This window comes from Dipodomys merriami, unplaced genomic scaffold (assembly GCF_024711535.1).
Source record: "Dipodomys merriami isolate MVZ:Mamm:240054 unplaced genomic scaffold, mDipMer1.0.p SCAF_679, whole genome shotgun sequence".
Classification (NCBI taxonomy): domain Eukaryota; kingdom Metazoa; phylum Chordata; class Mammalia; order Rodentia; family Heteromyidae; genus Dipodomys; species Dipodomys merriami.
Window position 1 is genome coordinate 454378 of NW_027206267.1, and position 27828 is coordinate 482205.

Genomic DNA, 27828 nt, shown 5'->3' on the forward strand with positions numbered 1-27828 from the left:
GCTGTGGCTCAAGTGGTAGAGTGCTAGCCTTGAGCTGAAGAGCTGAGGGACAGCGCCCAGGCCCAGAGTTCAGGCCTCATGACCAGACCCAAAAAAACAATAGAGACGTCCTGGGAAGGTTTACATTCTGTTTGCATGTTTCTTTAATAATGATTTGTACAAGCAAATAACTACTTTCCCCATAGACTATAGGAAAGGAGGATTTGTGTTTTGCAAAATTGAACCAGTCACTCTGGATACTGACACAGTAAAGGCAGGTTTGTGGTAGAGAAGAATTATATTAAGCACATGTTTACCTTTTCAGTAAATTGTGTTCTTCAGTCTTTCCCTTTACTCTGATTCCAGAATAGTCTTGACCGTTGTATCATCTTATAGTAGATTCAAAGATTGTCCTCTAAAGTGATCACAAGTCCTAGAGAAATATCCTATAGGTACCAAATGTTTTAGGGTTCCTAAAGTTTGGTCAGTTTATCACACTATTATAAGAATCATTTGGTAGTTCCTACATAAATATATCCAAAGTACATCCATCTAGCTTCATAGGTCTCATTTTGAAGTATGAACTGTCAATCAAAACAAGAGGTTCAACAGAATAAAGTTCAAAACCATAAAAGAAAAAAAAACTCAAAGAAAATAGGGACAACCACAGTGAAGAAACTATACCTCGTATCTTCAGGAAGCAATATACGTGAAGATGCTATGTCCACAGTACAAAAGAGAAATGCTTTAGGAAGAAAACAAGAATGAATCAGTCATAACAGAATCTTTAGAAGAATAAAGTTTGAGTAGACATAAAAAAAAAGTAGCCAAAGGTTAGAGTATAAAAGTAGGAACATTTTTTCAGGAAGCAGAATAGGCTAGAAAACAGGAAAGAAAAGTTTTGTTTGTTTGTTTGTTTTAAAGTTGAGAATTAATCCAGGAGGTCCAACATATGACTAATAGGAATTTCAGAGAGAGAAGATGACAATATAGAAATTTTTAAAAATCTATAGCAAGACAAAAGTTTCCAGAATGAAAGAATCTGTTATGTTGCCCACATCATGAATGAAAAGAAAGGAAAGGAAAAGAAAAAAGACCCAGCAAGGAGAATCATAGTGAAATTTCAGATGCATAAATTTCTAGGAAGAATAAAACAAATGAGCAATGGCACAACCACAATAAGCAGCAAGCCAGCAGGTTGTAAGAAAAAGAAATCAGAGATCTCAAAAGAAATGTTGAAAGCCAGAAACATCAGCTGTACTATAGAAGTGACGAGAGAGATTTATTTTCTACTCATGACCAAACAGTGAAATTTGAGGCAAGTAAAATTAAGATGTTTCCAGTCATTCAAACTCTTATTCTCAAGAAGTTCCTGGAAGATGGTTCCACCACAGCAAGGGCTAAAGCAATCAGGAGAATGACTGTAGCGCAGGGCAAGTACTTGTAGAAACAAAACAATACTTCTGCACAAGAAACAGCTAGAGAAAACTAGCCCATATTACAACAGATTGGTATTCAACAGTGCAAGATCTCTTCAGTTTGAGGCCCAAGATTGGTACACCATTATTTCTACCTCATCCCAGAATGACAATCCCAGTGAGTGCAATTATTAGGCCAGCCTAGATTCAAGAAGTAAGGGACTACCTTCTACCTCCTCACAAGAGGACCAGCAGTTACATTTCAGAGTTTGGATATGAGGAGGGCCAGAGAATTACATAATCACTTCATTACCATTTGGTAATTTAACTTTACTATAAAGATATCTTAACCCTGAACAGTTAGACAGTTAGACTGTCCTGTTGATAACGAGATTTTTTAAAACTCATACTTTAAAAACTTTACTTCTGACCATCTATGCAGATAATGAATGAATGAATAGATAGATGGACAATCAGACAGGCTACCACCTATATAAGACCAGACTGGGAGAGAATTGTGTGTCTTCATCTATAAAACCCTAATTGAAGTTACCTTGGAGTGTACACAAATTGAAAAATCTGCAGCAATACAGAATATAAGTAAATGGGAAAGATAGGAAGACCGAGAAGAGGAAAGAGAGAAGAGGGAGGAGGGGGAGGAGGAGAAAACAAAAGCATACTTCATAGCTTCATAAAAATATCTAAAAGTCACCGCACCTCCTTTTAAACCAAAGATATGGGCACTATTGAATCCTTGATGTTTCTCCTCTGTGCCTTACCCATGTCTACCATGTTGGGAAATGTCCTTGCTCTTCCTGTGTGGACCATGTGGGAAAGAGGCTGTCTGTGATCTCACTAGCATCTTCCTAGCTTTAGGGCTGGGATGTCAAGAGGCTTTCCTTCTCTTCCTACCCACTCTTCCTGCTGTATGAGTATTTTGCCCTAAAGCACATTGGACGATCACTCAGAACCAGAGATCAAGCATCCAACATTCCTTTTGATTGATTATTATGGAAAACTGAGCGCCAATCTCTAGAGAAATTGGCCCTCCTGCCCTTCCCTGGCTTCCCATCAGGACAGAGATCTTATTATTTATGTCTCCCAAACTCCTCTGCCAATCTGCTGTTGAAACTCTCCTCTGTCCATCTGTATTTGATCTGCAATATATTTTGTTGCTCATTTTTTCTGGTAAAATATTTTAAAACTTAGATATTTGTTTTGTAGTGGTTTCTTTTGTGAATTTAATTCTTCCTCTAAGGTACCATCTTTTCTATTAGGTAGGATTTGTTGCTGGATTGTCCTGTCACTACAAAAGGTTCTGACAATCTTTCTTTTCCAAATTAAATGCAGTCTGTCAGCTGCTGAGTGTTTTTTTCAGTCTTCTGAATAATAACAAGACCATCCAAATCAACCCCATTCTGTAAAATTAGGATTCTCCACAGCCCTGGTCAGTCTGGAGGGCTGGTTTTAACTTAAGACATTATTATTATTATTATTATTATTATTATTATTATTATTATTATTAATTTTTTGGTTGTGGGGCTTGAACTCTGAGCCTGGGCTGCTGTCCCTGCACTCTTCAGCTCAAGGTGAGTACCCTACCACTTGAACCACAGTGCCACTTCCAGTTTTTTGGTGGTTAATTAGAGATAAGAGTCTCACAGACTTTCCTGCCCAGACTGGCTTTGAACCATGATCCTCAGATCGGACTTTTTTTTTCTATTGCCTTTGAGTTTAAAATGGGGACATTACCAGTTTAATATAAGTCTACATGTACAGATATCTGCAAATAGTTGTAAAAGAAATGTGATAAAGATTAAAATGTTCTGAATGTTTAAAATGTTCCATGGGAGGGATGGAAATGTGGTAAAGGCAGCATTCAAATGTTCAGTGTTCAAATATTCCATGTGTCAAGTATGGATTTATCACAGTGGTAGTCTCTCATATGACACATATCCATTTAAAAACAAACGAAAATAAGTAGTGACCTGTGTGTCTCATAATTGTCTTTTAACTTTCTAGTGACGCCACATCATTATTTTAGCAGTCAGTTATTAGTGCAAGCAATTAGTAATCAACGTAACGAGATTAAAAAGGAGACTGGAGGTAGGTAGCAGATAGAGCATGCTGGGTGTTTAAGTTGTACATAATGAAAAGGCAAACTAAGCAAAACAAAATGAATGGAAAGCAGGAGAGAGAAAAAGTCATTTCAGTTGTGAAACTGTTGACCCTTATTTTCCCTTTCAGAGTCTGGGCAAGGGAACGACGTAGGTGATCCATGAGTGTTTCTATGCATTATTTTCTTAAAGATGACCCTACAGTATGAAGTCATATGCACATGATCTTCTCAGAATATTTAATACCATCTACTAAACTCTAATTCCTCTATGTCTTACTGGCTTCTCCTTGTCTTTTCTTTTGCATCTGCCTTCCCTTCCCTTTTGTCTCTCAGTCCAGAACCTTTTGAAATTCTCTGTGTTCCCAACTAGATGGAGAAAAAAAAATTAATTTTCTCAGCATAAGATTTCCTGTGGCAATAAGGTGGCTTTATTTCAAGTTTCCTCAGTTGCATGAACTGCTTCCAAGACTCTATACCTAAATTTGTACTTATTATTTTTAAAATTACTTCTGTACATTATACAAGATTCAGGTCCCACCTAACCCACCTACATCCCAGGTCTCTCTTTCATCCTTGGACCCCCCCCTCTTACAACATTATTCACTTCAAAATCAAAATATTATCAAAGAAGAAACAAAAACTTTTGTCTTTGAGTCTCTCCATCAGATGCACGACTCACAAAACCTTTCTTAAAGACACTTTTTCCTTCCTCAATTGTTCTTTCCATGTTAAATGAGCCATCCTGTTTCCTTACCAATTAAAAAGACTTTCTCCCATCTTGGTCTCTCCCTGTCATGTCACTCTATTATCTTGAAGGTGGAGGCCAATAGCTGTTAACCTTCCACCATGAATCAGGAAGCCTCCAGTCTCCCAATGGAAGAATGCAAGGTGGAGGGACATTTATGATAAGTGCCCCTGTAACACCCAAACAACCGCACACTTTCAGCAGTTATACTGTCCTTGTTCTTCTCTTAGGTACTGAGTCTACACAGTCTTGGGAAATGAAAATGAGTTCCTCACCCTAGCTTCAGGCTTCTTTTCATCACAGAAGCTTCTGCATGCACAGTTTTATGAAGACTTTTTGCCAGTATTTACTTATTCACACGTAGGAATGAGTGATGGGGAGGCAGGAAACTAGAATAATATTGTTAGGGGTATTGACTCGACCACCAGCTGCCTATACTGGGTTTGATCATCAGAGTCACCTGAGCTCAGGGTTGAGCCAATAGCCACCTGGGTCAGGGGGTCTAGGGATGGGACAGAAAGGAAGTCAAGTAAAAGGAAGACATCCTCAGAGCTGTATGTAGTCCCCTTCATCTGAGCAGCCCACATTTTGTCTTCAGATAAAAAGGCCATATAGCATTCCGTTTCCATTGAGTTCTTCCCATCTTCACGCTTTGATTTGGCCTTCTGATTCCACATTCTGCTTTGGTTTTAGAAACTTCCTGTAACCTCACAGAGGGGTCAGCGGTTAGAAGCACAAGAGCACAGCTATTAGCTCAGGCAGACCTGAAATTGCATCACATCTTGCGTATGCTGAGAAATAAAGCAAAGAAGGCTAGAGTGTGGCTCTAGCATTCTAGAATGCTTCCCTAGCAAGTAGGAAACCCTGAGTCCAAACCTTATTCCACACAAAGAAGAATGGATTCTTCTATTTGCAGATGAGTCCTAATTACTCAAGTCAGAGAATATAAATGAACTTATTTGAAGTAACAGGTATATGGCATTTTAAAGATAGACATTTTTATTCTGTCACCTAAAAATTGTGAAGCTACCTGTTAAATGTAATGTAAGTAATGCAGCATTACAACAATGCTATGGTTATAAAGCAATTTTAAAATCCATTTAATGCAATTCTGTTGTTTAATCAGATAACACAACTAAAGTTCAAAAAGGCCACTTGGCCATTTGATGACATAGCCAAAATGTAATCAGCTGGAATAGACTGGCTTACAACTTAAAGTTAATCAAAGTCGTTTATAAATACATGTAGAAATGTTTAAACTGTCCCTAGGTGGCCAAAAGTAAGATCTGACTTGTACTTTTCACTGTTTGTTCCCCTCTACATGTTCATGAAAACGTGTCGATTTATAAACCATAAGCTTTAAGGAAAGGTAGTTTTGCCTGTATGATTTTTCCTTCCCAAATCTTCCTTCTTCCCTATCTACCCACCTCAATCAGCTCATAAAGAAGCAGGACTCTTTGCCGCCTGGAGAGTAATTAATCTTTTTATTTATTTGTAAATGAGGGTTTGGAGAAGGAAGAAGGGAGAGAAAATTCTTGATGACTTGAGTGGAGAGGGATGCCTTTTACCAAAAAGTTTGGGAAGTGCATTTTTAAACCATGTTCACATCTCTTTCAGTATCTTCTAGTAGAACTCCTTCCCCATCCACTTTTGCTCAAGCTATATGCAGTGTTGTAAAATTGAATCTCCCTTGGAAACTTTTTCTCCAGGGCCTCTAGGTTTACAAGAGTATCGGGCAGTGGTGTCTGGGCATTTCTCCCCTTTGCATTCCGTGGCCTCACATTAGTAGTTTGGAATTGGCTGTGATAAGACTGTTTCTACCACAGATGGCAAATTAGGGCTTGTGCCCTTGCCCCTACTACCCTATCCCAAGGATAAGTTTACCACATCACTGGACTAAGTAACAAATACTTTTTAAAAAAAAATAACCCACAATGGTAACAGACCCCTTCTTCTCAGTTCCCATGTTCTGACTTTGTTCTTTTTAATGATGATAGCTATATTCAACCCTGGATTCTCTCCATTCAAAATAAATGCTTCTAAAAATATAGATTGGGAACTAGAAGAACAACAGTGGCAAGCTAACTTCTTGGTCTTTTCAAGGAGTAAATCTCATGTCCTTTGTTTCACTTAACTTGGTGTGTTTGAATGTGTCTCTAAAACACCTTAACCTGAAAGTCCCAGTATTAATCCTGACAGCACTGTTTTTTTCAAAGAAAGAGACTAGCTTTTCTTCAAAGATCCCTGGCTACCCCAGGACCTTAGCAGCAGTTTCCTGAACACTACAGCTAGGGAAATGGAGGAGCACTTGAGGGGATATTTATTGTCTCTCTCTCTAATCCATCCCCCACTGGTGAAGTATTTGCCAGAAAGGTAAGTGATGGCTCAAGCCTATAATCCTAGCTCCTCAGGAGGCTGAGTCCTGAGGATTGAGGTTTGAAGCCAGCCCAGGCACGAAAGTCTATGAGACTCTGATCTCCCATAAAGTACTCAGAAAAACCAGAAGTGGCACTGTAACTAAGTGGTAGAGCACTGGCCTTGAGCACAGAGAGGCTCAGGGACAGTGCCCAGGTCCTGAGTTTAAGCTCCAGGTCTGCCCCCTCCCCCCCCCAAAAAAAGTGAACTCCATTATCTTAGCATATAAAACAGCACATTTTTTTATTCTTTAAATATTACATTTATTATTAACAAATATAAATGTCTTCCGGAAGTCTTGGTACTTGCAAAATACTTTAAAGAAGGATTTTTTTATCCCCCTTTTCTTATAAATGCCATTGACAATACCAAGCCACAGAGACCCTCGAACCAAAAAAATATACAAGATAAAACATTCTACCCAACTCCCATTAACTAGAACTTGAGAACTCCAGCTTTTAGATGAAGTCCCTATTCGCTAAGCATTTGCATTTTCCTTCAGAAACGCCCTCCCCCGCTTTTTGTGGGTTGCAGGGCTTGAACTTTGGGCCTGGGCGCTGTCCCTCAGCTCTTCAGCTCAAGACGAGTGCTCTACCACTTGAGCCACAGCACCACTTCCAGTTTTCTAGCGGTTAATTGGAGATAAGAGTCTCATGGACTTTTCCTGCCCAGGCTGGCTTTGAACTATGATCCTCAGATCTCAGCCTCCTGAGTAGCTAGGATTATAGGCGTGAACCACCAGCACCCAGCCCCCCTCCTTTAAAAAAAAAATAATTTGTGTTCTGAAATTCCCTTATGAATCCATAAACTTCTCATGCGTATTCTCAGTCCTGGGATCTTGGCTTTCTGGTTCAGTCTCTCCCCCTAGTCTGAACTTAGCAGGGGAAATTAAACCCCAAAAGCTGAACATCATTTGGCATCAAGGCTGACAAACACAGTGGGCGAGGAAATGAAGTATTACCTTTTTTGGTAAAAAGCAAGCAGAGTGTAGAGTTAACAAGACCCGTTTTCCTTCTGACTCATAAACTGGCGCTGAGGGCAATTCCAAAAGAGGATTGTTAGAAAAGACCCGGGCAGCACTACACCATCATAATAAGTGCCAATCTCCCCATTCATTCATATAGAGGATGTTTGTCTATCAGTTGATAAGGTGAAACTGCTTCTTTGCTTGCATAAATTCTTTTTTTTAAAGTATTATCTTTAAGTAGTTGTACAAAGGAGTTGTCATTTAACAAAGCAGTATATGAGTACAACATGTCTTGATCTATGTCACCCCTTTCAACATTCTTACCCCCCCTTCCCTGACCCTTCTTAAATTTGTGAGATATACATTGGATTCTTGTCTTCATTTCCCCGCTCTTCTCCTCTTAATGTCTTCTATTTAGGTTGAAAGAATTCAGTATTACTAAAGATCTCATTTCTAATAGCTAATGTATATCAAGCTCATTCTGTTAAGCTCACACATGCACGGGCCACTTTAAATATTATCTATTTCATTATATATATATATATTAATTTATTTACTATATATCATCTTTAATATATTGAAGGGTAAATGGAGTCAACCAGACTTCCTCCGCTCTGGATGGCTTTGGGTCTGGACTGTGATTTAGCTGCTTCCCCATATTTATGGAACCTTGAGTCATGTACACATGTACTACCTTAGGTGACCCTGACTAGAACCTCGAGACCAGGAACACATGCACTGCCTTATGTAGCCATAATTGGCCACATGCCACTTTTGTCTAGTGGAAACACGTACGTACCACTACTGGTGATGAGACTGTAGACAGAGGGCTTTGAAGGACTCCTGCCCGCCTGGCTCTCATTTCAATCTACTTGGAGCTGTGAACCTGTTATATATATATATATATATATATACACTCTCTCTCTCTCTCTCTCTCTCTTCTCTCTCTCTCTCTCTCTCTCTCTCTCTCTCTCTCTCTCTCTCTCTCTAATTTATAAATGATAAAATAGGCTTAAAGTTGTAAAGTAAAGGATAGCTGGGACTTTGAAAATGAATTTTCCGTGTTTTTTTTTGTAAGGCTTGTCTCAAACTCCACAACCACTGATCTATGTCTTTAGCATCTAGAATTTTGACTCTGGCCTCGAACTGCATCTTCCTGCCTCCACTGGGGATTATAAGTGTACAATACCACCCCTATCTGCTCCTTTACTCTTTAGCCACTGAGCAGAGTACTTTCACATGAAAAATCACATATCACCTCCCACCACCAAGTGAAAATGCACTATGAGCATGAAACAGGTGATAATTTAAATAGCTCAGAGGAAACAGCCAGCAATGTGGAATGTGATTGGACAGAGTCACATGGAGGAGGTCAGACTTCAGCAGCAGGATTAGAATGAAGAGGAAGGGTTATGAGCAGCTGCAATAGAAAATACAAAATCTGAAAGTAGGATCAAGGACAGAATAGAACAGGCAGAGTGACAGCAGGGCTGACAGGTGAATTATTACAATGAGTGGTGGTAGCCAAGGGATATTGGATTCTATTTCTAAAAGAAGGAAAGAAAAAAGGAAGGAAGGAAGGAAGAAGGGGAGGGAAAAGAAGATGTAAAGGAGGAGAGGAGAGGGAAGGGAAGGACATGTTGGTTGCTAAACCCAGGAATATATCAAGAATGAAGTCTAGGATAGGCATTGCCTCCCAGAGTTCCCTGGGAACTTTGAAAAAAACAAACAAACAAACAAACCCAAAACCAACAACTCCATATCAGACAGTCCCCAAACTGAGTCCAAATTTCAGGGGACAGAGCCCAGACCTCATTTGTATGTGATTCATTTCCTCTAAGTTCCACAAGATTGTAGTGTCTAGTGTGGGTTGTGAACCAATGGTCCAGCACCTTAGGTTAAAGTAGATGAAATTGATAAGAATGGGATCTGAATATTTGAAACGAGTTGACAACCCAAGAACGAGGCCAAGAGGAAGGATTCAAGATAGAAAGATAGTGAGAACACAGACATAGTTTGGAACACAAGACCAGATTGGGTAGGAAGGCCACGAACAGAGGTAGAACTTGTAAGTAAGCAACAGGTATTGGGGTTTAAACCAATTTCTATTCACACTAAACTGATAACACCACTTCCTGATGTGGAGGGAGTATAGAGACCTGATTAAAAGTAAGGATTTTAGGCTGAAAATGTGACTCAAGTACTAGCCTAGCAAATAGGAGGTCCCAAGTTCAAGCCTCAGTACTAACTCCCTTATACCTTCGAAGAAAAGTCGACTTTTAAAGCCAGGCACTGGTGGCTCATGCCTTGTAATGGTAGCTGAAATCTGAAAGGTCATGATTCAAAGCCATCCCTGGCAGAAAAGTCTGTGAGTCTCCATCTCCAAAATAATCAAAAAGCAGGGCTGGAGATACAGCTGTCTGACAAGTGTGAGGTCCTGAGTTCAAATTCCCATGCTTCCAAAGGAAGAAGTAGGGATTTTGCAACTCATGAGCTTTGGTGCCCTAGACAAGTCAACTTGGCCTCAGTAAGCCTCGGTATTTTTATCCATAAAGTGGAAATGTGTGGCTGCTAGGTACAGGGGAAAGGCAATGAGTAGAAGTCGTCCAGGAGACCCAGTTCTAGAACAGGTTGGAAACTGATGGGTGTACAGAGAATGGCAGAAAGAGAATTCCAGTAGATGGCAAGAGAAAAATAGATCAGGACGGAGTACTACTCCCTCCCCTTTCTGTAGTAATGATGGGGGAAGCAGCAAAACATTTTTTGGAAAGCAATGTGGAAAAATATATTACCCGCCAGAAAGATGTTTGTACCATTTTATCCAGTAATTCCACTCTTGGACTTTGTCCTAGAGAAATAAATCAAATGAAGGAAAAGAAGCTACAGTGTACAAAAATCCATAATATATAAGAACTGCCAAATGTAGGTTAATGGCTAAGTAAATTATTATAAATCTACTCAATGGAACATCATCCTCAGGTTTTGGGAACTTTGTGTTAGTCATCTCTTGTTAGAAGCTCAGACTTAATTACACAAAAATTAAAGCACTCATTATTTAAAAAGTCACTCTCAACTAACCTTTTCTATCTAAGGCTGGCCATTGTTAATAGTGGATATGTACCTACCAAGATAGAGACTTACATATGTGTACCTACATATGTATACATACATATATAGATTTTTGTACACTAATCCACAGAGATAGATATCTATGTGTATTATAAGCTGAACTTACTTTTTGCATTTTTTTAAGTTAACCGCATCTTGGAAAGTTTCCAGGTCCATACAGCTAGATATTTTTTTTTCCTTTCTTTTATGCAGGTACCAGGGCTTGAACTCAGGGCCTGGGCACTGCCCCTGAGCTTCTTTTGCTCAAGGCTAATGTTCTACCACTTGAGTCACAGTGCCACTTGCGGCTTTTTTGGTAGTTTAGTGGAGATAAGAATCTCACACACTTTCCTGCCTAGGCTGGCTTCGAAACACAGTCCCCAGATCTCAGCCTCCTAAGTAGCTAGGATTATAGATATGAGCCACTGGTGCCAGGCAAAAATTATTGTTTTTAAGCATGAATATCACCATTCCATATATGGATGAGCATTTACATTTCAGTTTTCATAGTTATAAATGTTGTTATTTCTGTCCACTGAAGAACACGAATGGATTTTTTGGGGGGGCGGGGGGACAGATGAGGAAGATTTAGAGTTGAGTGGAGCAGTCTCTGTGCATTTTAATTAATACTACCGTCTCATGGCTAGCGTCCATTTTGCTAGCAGAATAGAAGAGGACTCATTGTCCCATACCCTAAGCTAAAGTGGATGTTTTCAAACTTTTAACATTACAAGTATGTTAGGGTGACAGTAGTAATCATTATTTTAATTTGCCTTAGGATGTTTCTTTGTCTAGTTCTGTGTGTGTGTGTGTGTGTGTGTGTGTGTGTGTGTGTGTGTGTGTGTGATTTATGTGTTTCACTGTTGCCGATATTTCTTACCATTTTTCAACTTCTGTAGTAGTTTCAAAGTGTTAGGTCTTATATTCAGTCTTATATTAAGTCTTTGGCTCACTTTGAATTGATTTTCATTGAGAGATAGGGAGCCTGCTTCAGTCTTCAATTTCAATTTATTAAAAGTGTGTCTGTGTGTGCGCGCATGTCAGTACTGGGGCTTGCACTCAGGACTTCATTTTCTCCCTTAGCGTTTTTGCTCAAGAAGGCTCTTACCACTTGAACCACAGCTCCACTTCTAGTTTCGTCTTCTACATGTGGATATCCAGTGTTTTCCCAAGACCATTTTTCAGAACATACTTTTCTCCAAAGTATGTTTTGGCTCATTTGTTAAAAAAAAAATGAGATGGCTGTACCTTTGTATGTTTATTTCTAGGTCTTCTATTCATTGGTTGATGAACCTGTTTTTATGCCTATGACTCTATAGTATAATTTGGAGTAAGATATTATGATGTCTTTAACATTGGTCTTTTTAGTCAGTATTTCTTTGGCTGTTCAGGGGGGTTTATTCTTTAATACTAATTTTAGGATTGTTTTGATTTCTGTAAGAATATCAGCATTCTGATGATTTTTCGCAATATTCTGACAATTCACAAGTGTGACAGGTCTTTCCACGTTCTGGTGTCCTCTTGAATTTTTTTCTTCGGTGTTACATAGTTTTTATTGTAGGGGATTTTAATCTACTTAGTTAAATTTATTCCTAGGTATTTTTTAAAGGCTATTGTGAATGGAGTTATGATTTCTTTCTCACCTTGTTTTTAATGGGTAGATAGAAGAGCTACTGACTTTTGTATTTATTTTTTGCCCTGCTACTTCGCTGAAAGTGTCGATCAGATCTATGAGTGTTTTATTTTTTAAATGGAGTTTCTATCATGTTTTCAGCATAGGATCCAGTCTGCCTTAATGCTCTGACTAGGAAATCAAGCACTGCATTGAATACAAGTGGAGAGAGTAGACACCTTTGTCTCATTCTTGACTTTACAGGAAAAGGTTTCAGCCTATAGCTATTTGCATAAAAGTGGGTGAAATTGACTGGAGATAAGTGTGTTGAGAAAGATAAGAAGTTCAAAATGAAAATATGCCATGTTTTTGCTGCTATGCTAATTCTAGACCTAAATAGTAGTAATAATAATAATATAAATACATGATTATAAAAGAAGACTATTGGAGAGAACAACAGGAGAAGGGAAATGAGAAGTGTGATGGGGTAGATATGCTCAAGGTAAATTATATAATTATGTAATTATGCTGAAAGCATAATTAAACCCACTAAAACTTTTTTAAATGGGAGGGAAAGAGGAGAGGGGTTTTCAGATTAATAGAAGGAATGAATAAAACCAAATTACATTATATACTCATACAGAAATATCACAGTGAAACCCCTTTGTACACTGTTTTTTTCCCAAGTTCTGCAGTTAGAATCTGCCTGTGTAGTGGATTCTGGGACTGAGAAACAGAAGAGATTAACTTAAATGCCCAAATTTAAGATATTGTAAGAAGATAATTTGATAAGATTAGTTGAGAAATACCTATTTGGGTCTTTTTTTTTCAGGTAATTTCTGGCCTTCAGCATGATTTTAGTAATTTTAAAAAACCTATTCTAAGGTTAATGTACATACTTTATGGTTGCCTCCATATGTGTGTGTGTGTGTGTGTGTAAACTTTTAGAATAAAACAATGGTTGCAAATGTTGCATTGGACTTAATTCAGATAATCATTTTCAGAACAGCCAGTGGTTTGGTAAGATGATGTCTTTATGCAACTTAAATAGCTATGGAACCCTAACTGGGCCAGCTCCATCACTGACCCTATGCTAATTAGGCTCCATCCCAGCTTGGCTCATGAACCAATTAGTACCCTTTGACCATTACCTTTCTATTAGCTGTTACCTTGGCTTAAGTTAGGATCATGATCCTGAACTTTAGACTCCTTGATAAGGTTCAGAGATTGCTAAGAATAAGTTATTAGCCAGTCTAGCTCCAATTTGGCTAATAATTTACCAGAAGAGTTGTGGATAAAGTAACCTTATGTCCCCAAAGAGTTGTCATAGTTTCTTAAAGTATCATTTTCTGTTAAGTGAAAAATATCTCAGGCGCCAAGTCAATGTTGAGAGAGAAACCGCCCTTCTATCTAAACCCAGTATTTATGAGAATCAACAGGCGATTCTGTTTTCAGACAGCCGTCAGTGCAGTCTTTCCAGAGAACTCAAAATGTCTTTCATCACAGAAAGAAGAATGTTGTGGTTTGTTTCCTGTGATGATTTATGTTTTTTAGAGAGAAGTTTTTGGGTACCCAAACTTCAGCCCACATACATTGCTTTCTTTGATAAGTAGCAGCCTGTACTTCACACATTAGCTCTTCACACATTATGTACATCAAGTGCATGTCATTGGCCACCCATCCTCTCAATAGCGCTGCCTTTCTTTCCTTGTATTTCTTCAAGCTGCCAGTAAGGAAGTCAGAGCTTTGTTTTAGATGTTGACATAGTTTAGAAAAGAGATGTATCTGGCCCAGTGAGTTATTATTTGCCCAATGATAAGCTCAGAATCGAAGCAGCAATAAAGAAGCAGAAAGGAAAGTGGAAGCCAAGACCCACTCTCCCAGCTGTCCATCCCAGGCAACCTTATAGCTACTGGATTGATGTTTGTCAAGGTCAAGCTTGAAAACAAATAGTGATTAAACATTGACGCATGATGGAGAAATCCCATATAGATCTTATTAATTTCTAAAATGGGAGTCTTCAACCCTGGCATCTTAAAAAAAAATTTCCTTTGCCCAAGCTGCACATCCTAAATCAGTGAAGCCAGAATCTCTGTACCTGTGGCAGAGTCATCTGTATTTTTCAAAACTCGTGTAGTTTCAGTAGACAGCCAAAGCTGATGGACCGCTGATGGACAGTCCTGAAGGAAGATGAAAACTTATCATTGTTCTTCGTAGGGCTTAAGCAAGCTTCACCAATACTTTAGTTCTAGGTTCCCTCAAACAGGTTGGATGCTTCTAAGGCACACGAAACTATTCGCTGATAACTTCTTCAAATGACTATGAAAAGAGTTGAAAAGTCTCTCTGCGGTGTCTACAGTATTACAACTCGTGTGTGTGTGTGTGTGTGTGTGTGTGTGTGTGTGTGTGTGTGTGTGTGTGTGTGTGTGTGTGTGTGTGTGTGTGTGTGTGTGTGTGTGTGTGTGTGTGTGTGTGTGTGTGTGTGTGTGTGTGTGTGTGTGTGTGTGTGTGTGTGTGTGTGTGTGTGTGTGTGTGTGTGTGTGTGTGTGTGTAGTGAGTTATCTGAGGGGAAAAGAAGGACAGTATGCCTGTCAAAAAATTAAAAGGATTTGGCATGGAAAGTAGTGTGGTGCGTCGACCACAACCACATAGAAATGAGTAATGAAAGATGAAGCTGTGTTGGGAGTCTCTGGCTAGCACATGTGCACATAGCCTTCCTTCCTGGCGTGTGTGTGTGTGCGTGTGCGTGTGTGCGTGTGCCTGCCTGCGCGCTCGCACCCAGTAGACTGCCTTTGGTGTGTGGCTAATCGAGGAGGATGCCAGGAAAGTGTGGAAAGCCTTATAAATGTGTCCACTGCACGTCGTTGACAAGCAACTGGACTCCAGCTCACCCATCTGTCTCTGGCAGGGTTGCCGCCAGCTTTCCAAGTCTTGGGAGAGCAGCCCCCGCGATAAATCACTCTGTGGTGTGGGAAAGTGAACTCTTTCCTCATGTGGAGAGTCTGAGCCCCCACCCTGCACCCCCCAGGTGATGGTTCTCTACCACCTCAGTGTGAGAGAGTCAGCAGATTCTCATGTACCCGGGGAACTCAGCAAAGGTTTAGGAAGAAAGGTCCCAAGAAAGCCCAGTGGGTCTCATACTGTTGCCTTGGTCTGGTCCCATTTCATTCTCATAGCAATTGCCTCTTGTTTGGTTAATTTTAGACATAAGTCTCCGAAAGTTTAACTCACTTTCTGCAGATGACATGACTTGGAAGTGACAGAGGAGGAGATTTAGCCTACTTTGATCTCTCCCAACTTCTACCTCCTTGATCATAAAGGGGGTAAGTCACCCCAAAGTGACAAGGCAACATAGAATTTTGATTCATGAAAAATGACATAGGTAATGCTTCAGAGGTTGAAGAAGGACATACTATGAACAGTCACCCCAAATGTTTGCTTGGCTAGACGGAAAGCTATTATAGGCCTGAATCTTCTTTCTTGACATTTAAAAACAAAACAAAACAACAACAACAAAAAAACCCAGGCTTTTCAGCTGACCCAGCTAGAGGTGATCTAAGAGAAAGACGATGAAGAACACTGAATTAGTAACTTTAGCACTTCCTTCTCCCTTGTTTGGTGAGTCTGGGTCAAGACGGTGTGGGGGAAGGGATGATTTAGGGTCATCCCATGGTTAATGACAGAACCAAGATGAGGACTAAATACAGGAAACAGAATAATCACACAGGTTTGGAACTGGGGGCCTTGGAGAAAACCACTGTCAACACTCTGCCACTGTTCTTTCTGCTCCTTTACACTTTTTGACCCAATGGCAGTTGAGTGACTCCTAGTGAGAAAGGGACATTCCGACTATGGATGTGAAGAAGCCATGGGAATCACTGGATCTCAATGAATCTTTGCTTTCATAGGCCTGATGTTTAAAGTCTGTCTTATTTTTAGTGAGCTAAGAAGAGATCGCTTTGGCAGGAGAGACCTAGGGAATCATGAGATTCCCAATGAAACAGTAATAGTTACATGTATGTCTGTGGGTGCCTTGTGAACATCATTTTATTTCACCCTTAAAACAGCCTGGCGAGTCCCATGTTATAGCTAATAAAGTTCAGTCAAGGCTGGAATCCCAGCTCTGGCTTCAGGGATTTCTCTGTTGTACAGTTATCACCTAGGGAAAGCTAAGAAATTCCACCTAGAGACTATAAGTAGTTGGTAGATCATGGTTTATAAACCCCAGACACCCAATTCAAATTATGATTAAGTCATAGTTTTAATGTTACATCTTATCCATGGAGATCCAATATTGTCCCTAGACCCTTCTTATATTCCTTAGCAAGAAATAAAAACATCTGTGGAGTGCTTTTCTTCAGAAATCATGTTTTTCTTTTAAGAAGTGACATGACATAATAAAAAAAAATCTAATTTTTAGTTAAACTCATACCTTCCCCCCCTCTCTCTATATATATAATTTATAGAGTTACAATAGCTTTTAATTATAAAAAATACTATGAATTAAATAGTTCTGAGGATAAACATTCTAGAGCCATTAACCATTTTTATTTACTGAACTTGCTTTTTTAGCAAATATAGTTAAGATAGGTCTTTCTCGCAGCAAAATGGGGATTATCAAGTCACTGATCCTTGCCTGTCAGTGAATATACTCCTTTCCTAGATGAGGAAACCAGCGTATCACACATCATGGAGATGCTGGGGACAGAGCTCTTCAATGCTTCCTAGTACAAAGACCAACCTCTAGCCAGTTGAGGATGGGATACCACATTCAAAACGAGACTGAGTAAGGGCATTGAAGGCAAAAACTGACCAGGAAATCAGGCCAGATGCAAAAGCAATTGAAGAGTAAAAATGACGAAAGGCTAAATGGGTCAAGGAAGATTAAGAACAAGAAAGTAAGGGTGAATTGAAGAAATGAAGGAATAAAAACAACTGTAAGCCCAGCACCGGTGGCTCACGCCTGTAGTCCTAGCTACTCAGGAGGCTGATATCTGAGGATCGCAGTTGCCAGCCCAGGCAGGAAAGTCCATGAGACTCTTATCTCCAATGAACCACTAGAAAACTGGAAGTGGCGCTGTGGCTCAAGTGGTAGAGCACTAGCCTTGAGCTGAAAAGCTCAGGAACAGCGCCCAGGACCAGAGTTCAGGTCCTCCCCCCGCAAAAAAAAAAAAGCAAAGTTACAGGGTAGATAGCCAAGCAAGTAAGGTGACATGAATAAATGTTTGGACAAACAAATAGGTGAGCTAAGAAACAGGTGAAGACCACAGCAAAAAGCATCCCTCATAGATGGTTTTATGAAGAAGCTATTACCTATGACATCACCTATTTCTTGTCCCCTGGTAACTCTGTGAGGTGAGCAGGGCAGATGTTATTTTTCTCCTTTTCCAGAGTGAGAAACCACTTAAATGGGCAAGTGGTTAGATCATTTGCCTGGAATTTCAGCATAAACAGAAACAGAGCTAAAAAGAGTTGCCAGAATTCTTCACACGTTGCCCACACTACACTTTGATCCTTACGAACCTCAGGGGTTGTAGTACGGAGATTGAAGGGCACAAGGTCTCAGTGAAATCCAGGGCTTCTGAAGAATCTAGGTGTTTGGTATGTTCTACATCAAGAAAGAACCATCAGCTTGCTCTGTGGTAGAAACAGCATTCAAGTTCTACATTCCAATCCCTTGGTGGGTTTTTTTTTCTTTTTAAGGAATATTTCAAGTTCAAAAACAAGGAGGCATCCCTGCCAGATGATTTCTCTTTGATCTTGCCTATCTTCCACAATTTGTGAAGTGAACTGTGAATTTGGTCTTACTTCATTTCTTCTCAAAACCTGCAGGCTACCAGCTCATCACCAAAGCTGGAATACCCGTTCCCATCCACCGGCTCTCTTCCGAAGTCAAATCCGTGGGCTTTGGATGGGGCCAATGTATCCGTTGGCAGGCAAATGGGGGAAATGCAGTTTTCTCTTCTGAATTCCCTCTTTGATGTTCTTTTACAGTCCTCTCCCACATGCTGCAATGCACACAATTTCATCCCAACCAGATTCAGCTCTGATAACAACTGGGGAGCAACAGTATTGTCAGAGGATAAAGATGTATACTCACAGTTCCTTTGCCATCGAATCAATAGTGCTTCCTTCCCTCCCCCTCCCTCAAGGTCTCTCTGTTGTCTGAAGGGATCCTATTTCGTGTTGACCCTTCTTGGCAACATTCTTTTGTTCCTAGTCAACACATGTTCACTAGGGGATCTGTGTATCCCCAGAATTCATATGTTGAAATCTCAGTTCCTAAGAATGATAGCATTAGGGACCTTTGTGGTAGGATTGGGGGGGGGGGTACCATTGTAAAAAGAGACCCTAAAGAGCTAGCTATTCCTTTCCACCATGTGAGGCACAGTGAGAAGTCTCTGTGTATGTACAAGAAAGCAGGTCCTCACCAGGCACTGAGTCTTCTAGTACCTTGTTCCATAACTGTGGGAAATAAAGGTCTGTTCTTTGCAAGCTACTCAATGTAGCCTAATGGAGGATTTCTAAGTCCTTTACTACAATGGGAATCCTGTCTTGGGAGAACCACCCAATGTCTCAATGATCACTTCTCTTGACTTTCAGGAGAGGCTGGTGGGGGAGTTGATGAGTACTGGGGCATGGGAGGAAGTTAATGATAGCTGGAAACAAAGGACAGTTTGTTCAAAATTCTTCTCCCAGATCTCTGAGTTATAGGAAAGCACAAAAGTCCTTGAAATGTTGCCTTTGCTCTCTCAAATGTTTCCATCACTTTAGGACTGACTCTCCCTTTCTGGGAGAGAGTTTCTAAGCCAGCACGCAAGTAGGAAGTCACACTTTATCATAGCAGATTCCCATCCATTTGTATTTCTACAATGTCCAAAAGCAAGAGCACCTTCTCCAAGTAAACCTTAACCTTTTATGACTGCTAATCAGCATTAACCCCCCATGAAATACAAACCAAATTATCTTGTCCTTACTGATTCTAAATGAGGACAATCAGAGACTATGGTAAGCAAACAGTAATTTCCATCTCCGGGCAACACACATCAACTCGCATGTGGTCTGAATCTAGAGCATTGCTTCTAATAGAATATGACAAAAAAAATGATAAGGTGTCACTTCCAAGGTTAAATTATAAAAGGGTCATGGTGCCTACCCTCTAGGAAGGGAGGCTGGTGCTGACACTGGTTATACCATAGCAAATGTATCGGGCTCCCTGATCCATTCCCTAATATTAGAAAGGCAGGGGTTTACCTACTGAGGGAGATGAGACACTCCGAGAGAAAGTAGTTACTGCTTTCAAGAGTGATGCCCTACATTGGGCAAATGTGAACTGGGAAGAGGATCATTCCAGGTAGGAGGAAGAGTGTGCAAAATGGAACCTATGGTCTTGTGGATAAAGAGCTAGGAGGAGCATCTGTGAGCTAAGTGGAGGTAGACGAGGGCCTGACCCAAACCTTATCTGATTCCAGGCCAACTCTGAATAATGGATCTCCCAACTTTTCCTGTAGTCCAGCTACATTCTCTTGGTAGCACTTCAGCCAGACAGGTCTTAAATATTCTTTGGGCCTGTTTTAGGGAGTTTTTTTTTTCAACTTGTTTTGAGGACACCATTACAAGAACTCAGAAGTATGAAAGAATGAAGAGACATGCCCCCTGACCACAAGGAGTATGTTCTAGCTGGGGACACATCATGGAAAAAAATAAAACAAAAAACCAACAGTCTCTGAATCACAATAGAATGCTTATAAAATAAACCAAATCCCTAAGTGACATAAGAGAGTTCAAAATAAAGTAACCATGGGGAGAAAATGAGAGATGTGTACGGGGTAGATCCCATTTGCTCTTGGCACCACTCACCACCTTTAAGCTTCTGTTTGGCTTCTCAAAGAGTATCTGTGGCATAGTCTAGAGGAGGAAAGGGAGGAAGAGAGTACTAAAAATCAGCAGTGGATGCCGGGCACTGGTGGCTCACGCCTGTAATCCTAGCTACTCAGGAGGCTGAGAGCTGAGGATCACAGTTGAAATCCATGAAACTCTTACTTTCAGTTAACCACCAGAAAACCAGAAGTGGCTCAAATGGTAGGGTGCTCACCTTGAGCTGAAGAGCTCAGGGACAGCACCCAGGCCCAGAGTTCAAGCCCAATGACTGACAAAAAAAAAGAAAAAGAAAAATCAGCAGTAGAGACAAAGTCCCATGACAATGGTGGAAGATGGCAGGGAAAACAGAAGCCAGGATACTGGCACGGTACTGTGTGCTGAATAGCTCAAAGCCACCACCCATCTCCTTGGGATGTTACTGCCATTTTGTTCATTTTACATGGAAATGCTGAAGGCTGGCAAACACATGTGACCCATGTGTCTGGTACACATTGGCGTTAAAGGATGCTTGATGAGCAATTTGAGGACAGTACATGTCCTCCCCAGGGGTGTAAGAGCTTTTGACTGAAAGCATCACAGATAGTGACCTTGAGAAGTCAAGATGACTAAGAGCTGTGATTTTTTTTCCCCCTCCTCTTCTCCCTAACTTTGGGATTCAGTCAAACTGCGATCATGGCCCCAGAAGACTTTTTGTAATACTAGATGCGTAAGCAGGAGAGGCAGCGTACATAGCCCCAGTCAAAACTCTACTCATTAACTGTACCATATGTGCTCAAGAATCCCCTTCCAGAACTCAGGTGAATCCTCAGGACAGTGGGTCTTGGGAAACCCTGAGCACTTAATGGTTTAAATATTGAAAGCCAGGCTTAGTTGTGACCACCTGTGAAGTGAAAACTTGAATACTAAATTCCAAATATGCTATAACCTTGGATGTTTTTTCTACAAAGCACTTGCAGACATATTTAGACTTCCACTAATACAATGGTCACTGAAAGTTCATTGTGTCCCTGGTGCATTCCACCACATGGATTATTCAGTGCATACACAGAAAGCATAAAGAAGCCACCACTGACCCCATTTTATAGATGGAAGAACAAAGGCCTAGGAAAGGCAAGACAAGTTCTCCAAGATCAGAGAAAGCCACAGAGATAGAATTTTAACTCAGGTGGGGGACCGACAGCTCTACCCCCAAGGTCATTTCCCCCATGAAGCCTTGTATAACCTTTGAACGCTTTGAACCCAGCTACTTTACACACGTTAGATATACTTAGGATTTCATGAGACGATCTTGGAGGATATTGCTTAGCACTCTGCCTGATACATGGCAGGCCGTCTGATAATAGTTTGATAATAACTGAAAGGGGCTTTGAGGTCATCTGTCTGTAGTAATAAGGATCGACTAATTTTAGAGAAAAGCAGTCATGCGTAGCGGCAACTCGAGACCCTTTAGCTGCCTCCCCTTCTGACCTCCGAAGACATTTGTCTTGGAGATGGACACTTAGCCTCTTCAGTGATGGCCAGAGAGACTTAAAGGCCCCTGGATATACCCGTCTCCTCACCTCCTCTGGGCCAGGCAACCCCATTGGAGCACTCTGGTCTGAGCACACAGCTCGTGACCCTGGCCATGCATCCTTAGTTTACAAAGAAACATCTTTCTCTATGGGCTGGAACCCAAGGAGGTATGACTTAGAATGACTCAGAGAGAGTCCAGGGAAAGTGAAGGCTGTTATGGTTTCTCTTGTTCACGGAAAGGTCAGATGACTCCCAGCCAGGGCTCTCACACGAGGCCTAGGCTGTTAGCCTGACGTCTTTACTCTTCATGTCAATCCACTGCCCGTCTTTCTCCTCCCTCAGGGACAGGATGACACCTTGAGGGACCAATGTCAGAATCATACCAGGAAGGAGCTCAAGAGGGAGGAAATGCGAGATTTAGGAGGACATCTTTCCCCCAGCGAAGCAGATAACAGCCCTGGTGGTCATAATAAGCCAGCTGTCTCTGGGCATGTGTGGTTTGCCAGCCATTGTGCTAATAGCTGTAATGAGTGTTTATTCATGCCAACCAGTATTTCAGGAGCTTTTGCTCCACATTTGTTACTAGCCTCAACTAATTATGCCAGGGAGTTTCATTTTATTATGTCCATATGTGCCTACAAGTGCACCTTGATCAGATTCACCCCCGCAGTTCAACCATTTCCCTCCCGCTAGTACCCACAACCTTGGACAGGACCTGTTTTACATCCAGTTAGTGAGGTTGAAGTGTATGTTAATTATTCAAAGGAGTTTCAACAGACATTTTACACATACATGAACAGTAGTTAGATCGATCCCTTGGTTTGCTTTCCCTTTCCCCGTCTCCCTTACCCCTTATTATACAACAGCTTTCCTTGAGTTCTGTTATGCCATCTGCTTTCACGAATACAGTGTATCCTTGTATTATTCATCCTCTAACATTTTTCTTTTCATCTCCCCCATCCTCTACGCTGGTTGAAGAGTCCCACAATTACCAACATGCTGTATATATGTATATACAGAACACATATATACTTCATTTTGTTTTTGTATTTGTTTATGCCTAATGCCCACCTATGAGAGAAAACTTAAGACCTTTATCCTTACTTCACTTCACAAGGTCCAGTTCCATCTCTTTCCCTGCAAACAACATAATTTCATTCTTTAGGGCCAAGTAACACTCCAAGGTGTATATAAATCACATATTTTTAATCCATTCATCAGTTGTAAGGATCTGGGATGTTTCCATACTGTCTTGATTAGTGCAGTAATGAACATGGGTATACAAATACCTCTATTGTAGCTTTCTTGACTTAGACTCTTTCAGATATAAGTCCAAGCATTGTATCACCGGATTGTAGAGCGATTCTATTTTTAGTTTTTTTGAGGAATCTCCATGATGATTTCCATAGTGGTTACACTCGTTTGCATTTCCCTCAGCAATGGGTTTCTTTCCCCACATCCTTTCCATCATTTGTTATTTGTCTTCTTGGTGATGGCTATTCTGACTGGAGTGCAGTGAAATTTTGCTGTCATTTTGATTTTCACTTCCCTTTGGAGGTTAAGCATTTTATCATGTTCTTATTGATCATTTGTATTTCTTCTTTCAAAATTGTTCAGCTCATTTGCCCACTTATTAATTGAGTGATTGATTTGGGGGGGGAGCGAATTTAGTTTTTCAGCCTCCCTACATATTTTGGCTATTAATCCCTTGACAGATGTGTAGCTAGCAAAGATTTTTCTCCCATCCTGTTGGCTGTCTTGTCATCTAGTGACTATTTCCTATGCAGAAGACTTTTGGTTTGATTGTAATCCTATTTGTCAATTGTTGCTTTTATTTGTTGAGCTATTGGGAATCTACTCAGAAAGTCAACTTCCACAGCACCATACGGATCCAAAGCTCAATCGGAAGTACGTAATAAAAAATGTTGACAAGTCTCTAGGAAGGTGGAGGTATCATTACCAGAGGCTTTTTTTTTTTTAGAGAATTCTACACGGTCCCTTGCATTATGCCCTTGTCTCAGAGTGGTTGCTATCAGCTGCCTGCTGGTTAAGATCCCTTACTCAAAACTTACAAACATCATACTAATGTGAACCCTGGTTATAATATTTGTTGTCTCTTTGAGGCTCACTTATGAATCTAGGAAAAGAGCTTGGGTGCCATAGTACACGAACTGTCTGTGCTGTACCTGCTGGGCCTAAGCTTAGCCTGAGAAACATGATGCCAAATGAAATTCCCCATGTGGATACTGACTTCTAATTTCCATTCCTCAATGGTTTATTAAGAATATATCATTCTTATGGAGCTGAGAAGGTGGCTCAGTGGTAGAGTGCTTGTCTTGAACACATGAGGCCCTGGGTTCCATTCCTCAGTACCACATAGGCAGGAAAATCCTGAAATAGAGCTGTGGCTCAAGTGGTAGAGGGCTAGCCTTGAGCTGAAGAGCTGAGGGACATTGCCCATGCCCCAGAGTTCAGGCCCCACGACCAGACCCCCCCCCAAAAAAAAGAATTCAAGGTATATCCTACAAAATTGAGAAAAGCGAGGGAAAAGGTGGGTTGGGAGGAAGGTGAGAATGTGGAAAGAGGCATTGATCAAGATGCATTGGATTCATAAACTGCTTTGTTAAATTGCAACTCCTTTGTACAAGTACTTAAATAAATGAATGAATGAAAAAGAACAAATGGTTCTTAAGGACCACCAGTTAACCTAGTTCAAGTGCACAGTGGGTTTTGTTTTCCTTTCCCCCGTCCCCAGTCATGGGGCTTGAACTCAGGGCCTGGGCACTGTCCCTGAACTTCTTTTGCTCAAGGTTAGCATGCTAACACTTGAGCCATAGTGCTACTTCCAGCTTTTTCTGTGTACGTGGTACTGAGGAATGGAACCCAGGGCTTCATGCATGCAAGGCAAGCACTCTACCCACTAAGCCACATTCCCAGCCTGTGCACAGCGATTTTTAAGGACTAGTATTTGCTATTACTTTATGGGTTTGGCCAATGCCTGTTATATATCCTTAGTCTGTGACTAAGATGAGAAGGTGCCACTTCCCAACTGGGGAACCACATTTTCCTTGATTCCTCTCCAGGCATGTGGTTTGAGTTACCTCGGCCTGAAACAGCAACCAGAACTCAATCCGTGCTGTGTCTATAGGAACCACTCACAGGTTTACATATGGAACCTTGTCTTCTCAGCTCTGGGGGACAGGTGGGGTATAACCAGCAGCACTTCTCTCAAGTGCCAGACTTCAGGAAGAGTCCATTGCTTCCTCCCACAAGGTGTTTCCAATAACACGGGTGCGCTTCCTTCTTTAGAGCTCAAACAAATACAGATTGATGATGATGTCATGACGTTGCAGAGAAGTTGGGGTGGCAAACTGTTTTCAAATGTCCTCTGTGCACTCGTCTGTTGCCCATCTGGATAGGCTGTCACAGGGAGGGTAGACATGTATTGGAAAGGAAGAAGAGCACCCATCAGCTTGGCTTTTCAGACCAGTGTGTGGGGCAGGGTCTGCTTGGCTAGATCAGAGACCCTCGGGGTTTGAAGAGACGTGAAAGTGCAACCATGCCTATATTATAGATGAGGGCATCGAGCCCAGTCAGTCCAGTCCACTGTATTTTTCTGGACTATTCCATTCTACACATCCATCCCACCAATTAAACTCATGTCTACCCACAGGTGGTTGATGCTTTCTTTATAGCAGTAGTTCTCATCCTGGATTCCTGTATGGACTCCAGGTGTGTTTCAAAAATTACTGTCACCCAGGTTTCAGATCTGAGAAGTACGAGACCATAGCACAGAAAGTCTCAAGAGCTAATATTCCACCTACTGTTCATGGAGTTAAGAGCCACTACTTACGTAAAGGATGATAAGGCTGGAAAGAACACATTTCCTTCCTTCTAGGAGGCCCTGAGGAAGCAGACAATATGTAGTTAACTCTAGTGTTAGAATGAAACTGTGGCCCTGACCCCATTATCCAATCTACAGAGAACTAACTTGGATTAAAACAGTGTTCTTCTGCCTCTAAGCAGCGCTTGCTTACCTTTCCAGGCCTATCTCCCATCACTCATCTTCCAAAAGGCCTCGGTTAATTGGATTCTACATTTGGCTGGCTCATGTACCTTATCTCCCTGAACTGCTGCCAGGCCCACAAATTGTAGCACAATGATGTGCTATTTCTCTTGTTACGCCATAGAAATAATGAAATGAAAGCTTCCTCTTGTGCAGGTCATACCACATGCCAGCCACTCTGCTTTGTTTTCCCCCTGAATTTCCACCAACTTTCTCAGGAGTTCTACAGTACTGATGCTAACATATCCATTGTCTAGATTAGGATTAGAAAACAGAAACTCATGGGTGTCAAGTCTTGTCTCAAACTAGACAGCTCATAAGAACCTACTAATGTAGGTCGGCAGGTCCTCGAAATTCTTTGCTTATTTAATGTTTAATAAATAATAGTTCTGATAACTGTTGGGCAGTGTAAACTTCGTGCGTGTGCCAGTCCTGGAGCTTGATCTCAGAGCCTGAGCACTGTCTCTGAACTTTATCCACTTGAGGCTAGCACTATAACTCTTGAGCCACAGCTCCACTTCTGGCCTTTTGGTAGTGAATTGGAGATAAGAGTCTCACCAACTTTCCTACCTTGAGCTGGCTTTGATCTGTGATCCTCAGATCTCAAGCTCATGAGGAGCTAGAAGTGTGAGCCACTGGCACCCAACTGAAAACTTTTTTTTTTTTTTTTTTTTTTTAATAAAAACAATCCCAAGGCATTTATTGTCACCTGATGATAACACAAGGTCATCAGAACTGGGCACACTAACAACGGGGCTCATCAAACAATATGAACAGATGTTTTCTTAGATTCCCAGCAAAGAACACTAAAAAAAAACAACAAAAAAAAAAAAACCAAGAAACAAAACAAAAAAACACTGTATAAAATTCTTAATAACTTCTCACTTCATTGATCATTTCTAGTTGGAGACACTTTGTAGTAGAGTAATATTATCTCCTTTTAACATGATCCGACCCAGTTGTTTTCTTGACTTTGTTTTAGAATGAATTTCTTCTGCATCATCTAACACAAGGTTCATGTATTCATCAAAACCAATGATGCAGCCCTCTATCCGCATATTCACTTGCTCATAGAGCCACACCTGAATCCGAGATCTATTTTGTAAATATCTGAAGATAAGATTGATCGGCTGCACCATCACCTTCTGCACCTTTTGGCCCTGGCCACGGTACGCCATGGTGGAATCTTACAAAGGCCACACGGATCAGCACGCCACCCTACGAGGCAACTTCCGGAACCTGAAAACTTTTTTTTTTTTTTTATGTCCATCCTCTTATTTAATCCTTACTACAGCCTCATACTCTCTGCTCTCTTCAACAAGTCACAGAATGAAGTCTGAGGAAAAGATGAAGTAAAATGCTTAAAATCTCATTCCCCTAGCCAGGAATCCAGGTATTTGGATGTCAAGTACACGGCCATTTCCACTGCTCACATAAGCCACATACCAGCCCCTGCTCTTCACTGACCCAGTACTCTTAAGAGCATCTAGATGACTTTTGATGGTGCTCCTGAATGCCCTGCTGATACCATACATGCGAGCTACTGCTGCTTTATTCATTGATTTTTTTTTTTAAATCAAGAAGTAGTAAGGATATCCTAATGAAGCATCTTAGCTCTAAGGAAGCTTAACTGCAGGTTCTTTTTCGTGAGGTATCCAAGTGACTGATTTGGAAAAAGGAGGACAAAAGTCCTCTTCACTCATTGTTTTTAAAGGCATGAACCTCAACTATCTGTCTACACCGGCTCACTGCAGCAAAAGCAGTAGAGATTGCTGTGACCTATTCATGACTCTGGCAGGGCCCCATGGCCCCCATGGAAGGGGTGCAGAAGGGGTAGACCCCCCTCTGCTCAGTTTCCATCCCAGGCATCTGCCTATGCCATCGAACTGCTTTTTTTGTTTATTTAGTCATATCCTAACTCATTTTCCAAAGGAGTCAGAGCAGCTTACATCATGAACGGATAGAACAAGTGATGATAAAATATAAAGAAGTACATTTAACCAAGG

At 40.9% G+C, this 27828-nt stretch overlaps 2 protein-coding genes across 3 annotated transcripts in view; one reads left to right on the top strand and one right to left on the bottom strand.

Annotated features, from left to right (window-relative positions):
- The window catches only part of LOC138815882 (tRNA-uridine aminocarboxypropyltransferase 1-like), a 134855-nt gene that overhangs the window by 97144 nt on the left and 9883 nt on the right, over window positions 1–27828 (top strand). The gene's annotated exons all lie outside the window — the stretch shown is intronic.
- LOC138815884 (small nuclear ribonucleoprotein E) lies at window positions 26506–27055 on the bottom strand. Its single transcript, XM_070005267.1, has one exon. The coding sequence runs from the start codon at window positions 26998–27000 to the stop codon at window positions 26722–26724; it is 279 nt and encodes a 92-aa protein (XP_069861368.1). The 5' UTR covers window positions 27001–27055; the 3' UTR covers window positions 26506–26721.

Excerpts from the sequence above, each read along its gene's own strand:
- LOC138815884 (XM_070005267.1), bottom strand. The coding sequence starts at position 27,000 with ATGGCGTACCGTGGCCAGGGCCAAAAGGTGCAGAAGGTGATGGTGCAG.